General features: G+C 34.4%; 1 protein-coding gene across 1 annotated transcript; it reads right to left on the reverse strand.

Annotated features, from left to right (window-relative positions):
• Positions 1-229: 229 nt before the first annotated feature.
• Positions 230-8,596, reverse strand: LOC143551780 (uncharacterized). The gene is made up of 15 exons (XM_077042141.1): positions 8,493-8,596; positions 7,020-7,089; positions 5,940-6,041; positions 5,747-5,834; positions 5,422-5,659; positions 5,065-5,324; positions 4,806-4,956; positions 4,475-4,584; positions 4,308-4,395; positions 3,933-4,241; positions 3,770-3,844; positions 1,308-1,831; positions 780-888; positions 515-694; positions 230-407 (listed from the first exon to the last, which is right to left on the reverse strand). The coding sequence occupies exons 5-15, from the start codon at positions 5,575-5,577 to the stop codon at positions 231-233; spliced, it is 2,139 nt and encodes a 712-aa protein (XP_076898256.1). The 5' UTR covers positions 5,578-5,659; positions 5,747-5,834; positions 5,940-6,041; positions 7,020-7,089; positions 8,493-8,596; the 3' UTR covers position 230.
• Positions 8,597-9,985: the final 1,389 nt, after the last annotated feature.

Raw genomic sequence — 9,985 nt, forward strand, 5'->3', positions numbered from 1 at the left:
CCAGTCGGTCGTTCTTTTGTCATCTATTTCTTACACACAACAGTATGCGTAAATCACCCACAAAAGTCTATGTATACTCATAAAAAAAGATTCTACGAAAAGGAAAAAGAAAAAAAAGGGGTGGTGGTGGTGGTGGGGGGGGGGGGGGGTAATAGGCTTTAATCTTTAGTTTCAGAAATCCATAAAAACAGCTACATGTGAAACATATTCATAAAAAGGTAAAAAAAACCTCATGCGGTAACTGAAGGCGTCATATCAGCAAGCGCGCGAATGAAAGTGCTGTGTTCTGAAGTCGTTGCAAAACCCGGTATGAAGTCACGAAAGAATCTCAGAACCGCAGCTAGTTGTTGTGGGTCATTTGACGCATACGCTGCTTCTAGAAACAGTGACGGCCTCACAGTAGTAACCTGATTCATAAACATAATGGCCCGGTCACACTAGTTAGGTAAGAAGTCAAACCAAGTAACTTTTGATTAAAAAAATTATGAAAAATAAATACGTCACGAATTATAACCTTATTTTTTCGTGCAAAACGCAAAGCTTCAAGATAACATCCGTCTTGTACAAGTAAGACGATATAGTCGTGATGAAGCATGAGCTGTCTCATCATATCCAGTCCCAACTTCCTTGTTTGGATGTCTTGACGGCCCGTCTCCAGCAGTTGAAGTGCAACCTCTTTCGAGGGCTTAATTATCTACAAAATATGTATATAGTTTTAAGTTTTAAATAAGAACACATACTTACAAACTATACTATTAAAAAGCATAAAAATTCCATACCTTATTCATAATAAACAATCCAAGTTCAGGATAACGTTCATTCCTGGCAAGCAACCGCACTGCTAGCACATAGATGTTCGGGTTGAGTTTTATTTTCTCCAAGTTGGCACTGCAAAAGTATAGACTTGTAATTACACAAATGGTCCCTGTGGTTTGTCCATATTACATGTTTAGTCCCCAGTTTTTCAAAATTACACTGGTAATTCTCTACTGTTCACCCAAACGTTGCATAAATGGTCCTTGGAGTAAATGAAGGTTAACTTTTTGTTAAGTTTTATAAAAAAAAACAATTGACGAAAAAGGTTTGAATCAAATACAAATTAAACTAGTGTAATTTTGTAATTACATCGTAGTGTAATTACACAATGCTGTAATTACACTACATTATAATTACACTATGTTGTATATATAATTACACTACTTGATTCTCACAGTTAGCACGTTAATTTAATTTGTACGTTAACTTTCCCGTTGACGAAAATAACCTTTCATACTAAAACCAGTAAAAGACGATAAAAGTAGTTTTACCTTCTTATGAACTCTACAATAATGGCAAACAAATAAGAACCATCTGAAATCATCTCTTCCTCCACCGAAGCAAAAACAAAACTGTACAGCTCATCGGGTGGAATGGCTGCTGAAGTAAGTTGAGACTCTTGTAGTTCAGAAGCATTAGCATTCAGTGGTTGGTTAACTGATTGATCTCCACTTCTAGAACTTTCTTCTGTGTTTCCACTAGAAGAATTAATGTTAACAGATTTGGCTTTCGCGTTCCTGGCAATATCATTATTATCCTCAGAGTCTGACATCGAGAAGCCAGAATTGTGTTCAACTCCACTTGCAGATTCATTTTTGACAGATTTACCAGATTCACTGTTTTCTGGTATATTGGAAACTGTGGTTTTCTCTGGATTCCCGCCCTTTAAATAACTACCAGTTTTGAGTGAATATGCAAAGGATTTGAGTAATACATCTATGGCACGGAAAACCATAGGGAGAGGTCTTCGTTCAATGATGACAGAGCGAGTTAGTTCCAAACATAAATGTTTAGCCTGAAAAGGTAAGAAAATAAGATGAAATTTTGAAGTATGCCACATAAATAAAGAATTATATCATTTAAACTAAGGGTGGCAAACCCAACCCAAATGGATTGTTTTGGGTCAAGATGGATAAACTTTATAAGTAAAATGGGTTAGGATGGATCATCAAAATTCTTCAAGTGGGTCAGGATGGGTTGGAAATATACAAGTGAGTTTCATTTATAGGTTAAAATGGGTCAAAACAAAATATCCAAGTTATCCAAAATTTATCTATTTCAAAATACCCAAACTATCACGTGCGAAACAAAACTCATCCGAAACCCAAAAAATGATCAAAACGAAACAAAAACCCCGAACCGATTAAAACGAAACAAAAACGAAACTGAACCGAAATAGAAAAACGACCAAAATGAAACAAAAAAAACGAGAATGAAACCGAAAAACTGACCAAAACGAAACAAAAAAACGAAATGCAACCGAAAAGCTAACCAAAACTAAACAAAAACACCGAATCGATAAAACCGAAACAAAACTGAATCGAAATAGAAAAACAACCAAAACGAAACAAAAAAACCGATATGAAACCGAAAAGCTGACCAAAACGAAACAAAAAAAACGAAATGCAACTGAAAAGCTGAAATCAATACAAAACAAAAACACTGAATCGACCGAAACAAAACAAAAAAAAACCAAAACGAAACTGAACCGAAATAGAAAAACTACCAAAACGAAACAAAAAAAAAGCGAAATGCAACTGAAAAGCTGACCAAAACAAAACAAAACACTGAACCGACCAAAGCGAACCAAAAAAACCGAAACGAAACAGAACCGAAATAGAAAAACGACAGAAATGAAACAAAAAAACCGAATTGAAACTGAAAAACTGGCCAAAAGGAAATATATAAAAACTAAATGCAATTTAAAAACCGGACCAAAACGAATCAAAAACACCGAACCGATCAAACGAAACAAAAAAACTGAAACGAAACTGAACTGAAATAGAAAAAACGACCAAAACGATACAAAAAAACCGAAATGAAACCGAAAAACTGACAAAACGAAACAAAAAAAAAAGCGAAACGCAATCAAAAAGCTTACCAAAATGAAATAAAAAAAACTGAAACGTAGCCGACCAAAATAAAACAAATGAACCGAAACGAAACAAAAAAACGAAATGAAACCGAAAAAGCTGACTAAAACAAAACAACACTGAAACCGAAAAAACCGAGAAATCGAAACCAAAATCATTGAAACCGAGCAGATACCGAAACCGACCGAAATGAAAAAAAAAAAAACAAAACCGAACCGAAAAAAACTCCTGAAAAACTTGAACCTGAACCGGTACAAAATGGTTTTTTTTTTAATGAACGAGGATGATGGGGGAAACATTTTAGTTATTTTACATTTTGCGTTTTTTATTTATATTTTGAGTTATTATTTTTTTAATAGTTTTTTTGAATATTTTTTTGAGGGGTTTTTAAAACCCTTTGTATGTCAACATTCACTTGGGTCAAGATGGGTTAGTTTTACCCATCTTGACCCATATCCATCTTAACCCTCTATTTTAAAAATCCATCCTGACCCCATATCCATCCTGACCCATCACCCAAATCCAACCCAACCCACTCTCATTGCCACTTTTAATTTAAATGGTAATCTAACTTTGGAAAAAAAAAACATTTTATTTAGGCAGCATCTTATGCATTAAAAATACACTTTTGGAAACTTTTTACCCATTGACACTAGATGTTTACTAAAAAGTTGCACAAAAGTCACTAATAACAAGTTTATCTTTTTATATTTCTTTTGTTTTGATGTTTAACTAATTTAAAGAAAAAAAGGTTTACGAGGTTTTTATGCGTTGAAAACCCACTTATGAGAAAGCTTTGACTCATTTGTCTCGAATCCTTAAGCTAACTTTTCTAATTTTGGGAGCATTGAAATACTTACTTTCTTTGCGTCTAACTTCCTCCGCTGCAATAACTCTAGGACAGCTGGCACTTCTGAGTTACTTGCAGAAATTGCCTGCAATCATTTGAAGACACGCATAATTTTTATAAAAATAGTACCATCGCATTGAACATAATATAGAAAAACAGCCACCAAAACCTACCTCCAAATCTAAGCTTATTTTCCACAAAAATCCATTGGCAACATCACATATAAGATCAGGGACAAGAAAAGTCCAGCCATCACCATATAGATTAGTTGTTGCATTATTTGTCAGTGTTGTTTCTGAGCTTTGTGCATTTGTCCTACTTGGCGCTCCCCTTATCAAAAGAGGAAGTGGAGCCGATACAGGTGTACGCGAGTCGGCAAATATATCGTATAACAGAATAACTTTTGCATCCACTTGATGAATCAGCAGAACGTTGTCAACCACACTGACAGCTATCTTGCTAGAATATATAGGTAGAGAACCCTAATGAAAAAAAAACTGTGAATAAGTAGCTATAATTTCAACTGCTTTCAACATTGTAGAAAATACCTGTTGGATAACAGCATCACGATAAAACCTGTATGAATGCAGTAGCATTGCAACTTTATCAACTTGTAAGCAGTATATCCTTCCATAACTGTAAATACAACAGAACATTAGTACCAAAAAGTCAAAAAAAATTAAAGGTCAAAAACCAATAAACAGAAATAGCTTACACAGTGACAATATGAACATCTTCAGCAGCAAGAACAGGCTTACTGTTAGCATCCAACTTTGCCATTGACATCTCAAACCTTGGTAACCGAATTACACCAGCAGAAGAAAGCTGAAACACTATATCAGTCACATTGTAAATTGTGCAAAATCTAATCTTCTGAATATAATAGTTATAAGGTGTAAATATCCTGTAACCCTTATTAATAACAATATATCTTTCATGAGTTTTTGGCTGGTTTGAAGATAAGTGAAATGATGATAATAAGAGAAAGAAATTATTAGGTACTTTTAAAACACTTTAAAAGCAAGTAGTTTTATAGTTGGTTATACCTGAAAACCAGTAAAGCTTTTGCATTGCATCCCTGAAGCAAGAACCAAACGGCTTTCATGTGTGTAGATGTACCAACTCACATTCATTTTCTTTGTTTCAACCAAAGCAAGTGACTTTTGCTCTGGCACATAAGTGTAAAGGTCCAGTCCACTGTAAGTCAACTCTAATAAGTCAAACCACGTTACCAGCTCAACAGTAAGCAAATCTTATTTCTACTTTAATATTCGTTCACTTAATATGAAAATTTTTAACAAGTACCTGGTCTTGACAAACACGATATCACAAATCGCGCAATCGGTCCAAAAGAATCCCAATATGCTATCTGAATCGGACTTTGACCTTTGACTAAAAGTCTCCCCAGTTTCTCTGACCCAAAACTGAACCTCATGATTAGATCTTTGAACAGCTATAAGCTTTAAATCTAAAGAATACCGAACAGACAGTAATGGGCCTTCGCTTATTGTGTCGGTTGTTGGAGCTACATCAGAAGTAAAAGGAGAAACTTTCCAAGATACAACCTGTGACATCAGCACAGGAAGATTTAACCTTTTAGAAATATATAAATATGTATGTCATCTTCAAGGTTTAACAACCGATTGTACAAACAGCAGTTACCTGGTCAGTGGTTGGTGAGATTAGCAGCTTATTTCCATCATCATAAAATAAACCAATTGATCCATCATATCTACATTTTAAGGGTGGATATTGAATGTACGCGTGAGACAGCGCACCAGACCCGCCAAACCCAGAACTGGATGTATTCCCAAACATTTAAACCAGTTTTTTTAACAACGTTTGAGGTTTAAAGTTTGAACTTTACAATCACAGGGAAACTTTATCTGAAGAAATTACACTGAAAATAAAAGGATGGAGTTCAGTTTGATGACAAAAAAGAAACAGAAAAGTATTAAAAAGATCTTTAAGCTATGATAAATTTTACCTCTTTATATGAAAGTACAAATATATATAACTGTAGCTTTGATATATCTGTTAAGTAAAATGCTGTAAATTTATGGCTTTCCTTTAAGCTGCAGAAGAAAGATAAGCAATTTAGTGGAAGTGTTAGTTAGAGAAACACAAAAATAAGTTTAAAAAGGTTATAAATTCCAAATGTATTATTTAACAATCAATACCACACTCTGCATGCAATTCTTTAATGCAAGAAATTCTTTCAAACACATATCACGTTCAACTTGAGGAACTTTTACTGCAACACAACTCCCGTATTCTTTTGCCTGCAATTGTTTGCATGGTCTAAGCATGAGTGTTGAACACACAGCATTTAAAGTATTTAAACTACTGATATAAAGTTTCTCACTTTCTATTTAGTCTTAATTTTGAATAATTACAATTAACTAGCTGCACCCTACTTACTTTCATATCCAACTTAATATTTTACCTCTTACAATATTACCATCTCATGTATGTTTAATTACATTGGGCTATTTTCTTAATCTAGCTCTTATAATCGTATAAATGTATAATGCTTGTAACCAGCTTACTTACATTCTAACTTAGTATTATACCTCTTAAATTACCATCTTATGTATGTTTAATCACACTGGACTATTTTCTTAACCTAGCTCTTATAATAGTTCTGTTTGTTTGTCTTTCCATATTTGGTGCCATCTTGATTCTTGACCTTCGAGTCAAACAAACTACATCAAACTATAAACTGATGAGACTTTATAGCATTTTGATTTTTGAGTATATAAAATAGTTAACCATGTCAAGATGTGAAAGTATCATTTCAGTGAAATTTATACGAATCAGTTTGGATTTTGTGAAATTGCAATTTGGAAAGATACAGAATCTGGCACTCAGTGTGTATATATACATATATTTACTCCCACGTAGATTGTTTTTCTTATGATCATGATGATGTGCAATATTAATAATCAATGACTACAGAGTGAAGTGTAACATTTGAAAAATTCTTGAAGAGCAAATGATAACTAATAGGGTTCACATGACTGTGACAACCTTGTGTTACATTATATCATGTGTACCAGTGTCGGTGTTACATTATGTAATCTTATTAAGTTTTGAAAATGATACATAAAACACTGCTTTAGTCTCATTTATGCACTCATTAACAGCTGTTCAAATAAAAAGTAACTAATCTGCACTCATACACGTTCACTCATGGCACTTCAAGACACAAACAAATATATAAAAATTCTAAAGCAATTTGCTATCGCTTAACAGCTTACCTGAGCACCACAATTCAACAAAACACGTTTAAGCGGGGATGATGCAGTCCTTTCTTTCATTATAAACTACCTGATATATGTCAATTACACAAAATTCAGGCTTCCAAATTTTCAACTCAATTCACAATTACAAATATTAATTCTTCAAAATCAGTTCAACACATGTATACTCCATTCTTATAAGCAATGCCCCTTTTCTTGGCGCTGTTACATAAAACACAACGTTCTCTATTTTATAAGATCCCATTTCAAATTTACCTAGTTGCTCAGTATCAGTCATTACAAGAATTCGGTTAAACTGATTGGGGTCCTTTATCTTGCTAAGGAGTATTTTCCTTGAAAAATTAGCGATTAATCGAGGACTAATCGCTGTAATTATTTGGTGATCAGCGACATTAATCGCTAACCAGTCAAAGACGGCTCTAATCTGCCCTAATTGTCCTTAACTCCGGCCAATTTCCGGCGATTCAGATCCTGAGTGAGTCGAAGATGGGTTAAAACCTTTCTATTTTAAAAACTACACATAATTATGTGTGCGTACGTGTGTGCATGCATATATATGTATATGTATGTAAAACTGAAAGTTACATATAAAAAAATTCCAATCCGATTAATCCATAGTCTATACCCCACCGACCGACTAGCGCCTAGCGACTTGACTTCTACAACACTGATCAATAGTCACATACTTCTTAGTAAACTCAGAAAATATTTTCAATATAGTTTGGCATCTATCAAGATCCTTGTTATAAAATTTTGGCTCACGAGATCACCAATGACCTTAATTAGGGGTGTGCAAAAAACCGAACTGAAACAAAAACCGACAGTTTGGTTTTATGTTTTTGTAAAAACTGAACTAACGGTTTGGTTTTGGTTTTCGATGTAATAAGAACCGAAAAAGCCGAACCGAACCGAATTTCTAAATTTTTGTTTTTTATTTTAAGTAATTTATAAAGTCTATTAGTTAACAAATAACAAAATTATTTATGCCTAAATTCATTATTTTCGGCCAAAAATGTTCAAGCTCAAATGGCAAAAACCGAAAAATCAAAACCGAACCGAAACCAAAACTAAAACCGGAAAACCAAACACTTTCAACAATCCAGACTGAAGTTTTGGTTTTCGGTAACCCAAAACTGCACCGGACCTTAATGTTATGTTGCATGATCAACTCTAGTAACTGAGCCTCGTGTATCGATAGCTTACTAATTTATAAACACATAATATTTGTTCATCATAAAGCAAAATAGATTAAATCGATAAACCCTAACCAACACCTAACATTCAACAAATAATACCATATGTAATACTAACTAATAACAGTATAAACACAAATTGCGTCAAATATATACTAATTAGTAACATAATTAACTCATCACAATCTTCTAAACCTAAATTATAATACATATAGGGCTTATTTTAACACTGGCGAATAATAATAATAATATAAGTCAATGAATGATTCGAAATTACCTCATCAATTAGGTTTGAATTATGCAGGAAACATCGACTAATAATAATAATAATAATCAGAAAGGTTTCAGTAATCGACAAATTTTATTCGAGAGAGTGCTTTGGTTTTTGGAGAAGAAAGGGGGGTAGGTGTTGAAATCGAAATGTTTAAGCCGGGTAATCGGGTATGGATACGGGTATTACGGTTAGTTTTTAGACGGGTTATTATAATATTAGGTGATGTCCGAACCGATTAACCGAAGAAGCATGAAGCATACCCGTAAACATTTTGTTACAACAGTTTATTTTTTTTAGAACGGCGACACTCTTGTGCTTTTAGGCCACCGCACTCCTTAAATTGAAGAAACATGTTGTCTCACTCTGGCTAGACTATATTATTTTAAACGAGCACACGCTAGTTTAAGAGTTTGACTTGGGCGTTTCCCTGGAAAATCACACCGCCGGATGTCACCTGACAGTTGTTGTGACACCACAAAAGTAGAACTCACTGGATTAACACACGGTGAGGTAAAAGCCAGAGTGAACTCGGAATTCGGACTAACAACCTCTTAAGGTTTAGCTCAAAATCCTTTATTGCTATAATTTTACAACAATCTACTAATTCGCTTCTTTTTGGTTTTACATTATTTTATTTGAAAATAGTATTATGTAAAAAAATATAATAATAAGAAATGTATTTGGAAATCACAGTGCCCTGCTTGCGGTGCGCGCATATAATGTATATATGTGTGAACCCTCGGGTGGGCAAAAGTAAAATTGCACTAATTTTGACGTTATTTTACTAATTTTGTGAAAATAACGTTAAAAGTGATGGAAGGTTAATCAGGCATCATGTGGTGGCATTGATAGCCGAAAGACAAGGGTACATGCACCAATCAGCCGGCGTCCCGATGATTGAGTGCTATGTGCCTTATGTAATATGTCCAAGGCTTGATGCAAAACTACTATCGAGCCGGGGGTCTCACCGGAAGCAGCCTCTCTATCCCCATGGGGTAGAGGTAAGGCTGTCTACATCTTACCCTCCTCAGACCCTACCATAGCTTTGCTATTGGTGGGATATACTGAGTACGATGATGATGATGATGATTTGGAAATCACAATGGCTAATTTTAACAAACTAATTGTTATACCCAGCGCGCCACAGGCATACAAAATACTAATGGCTAATTTCAATACATATCCGATGAATATTTGGCCGGGTATGAGACACGGTTATACGATCGGGGGTGAGAAATGAATTGTTGATATCCCTCCCAAACACGTCCCATTGTCATACCTAACCTTTGGCCTCACTTTAAAAGAACGTTTATGGGTTGCTTCTAATGGTTTTTAAGTTAAATTCTGAGCTTAATCGAACCAAATCATGGTAAACAAAAACCAAATCAAGTTGTTAATAAGAGTTTGCTTTCACGCTTTAGACTCATCGAGTCTATATAATTACAAAATGCATAGAATACGATCAAAATAAAGAAGCGGCGGTGCTTCAACGGTTA

This window comes from Bidens hawaiensis, unplaced genomic scaffold (genome assembly GCF_021521415.1).
Source record: "Bidens hawaiensis isolate Kalapana, Puna unplaced genomic scaffold, B.hawaiensis_p1.1 tig00016565_1, whole genome shotgun sequence".
Taxonomy (NCBI): Eukaryota; Viridiplantae; Streptophyta; class Magnoliopsida; order Asterales; family Asteraceae; genus Bidens; species Bidens hawaiensis.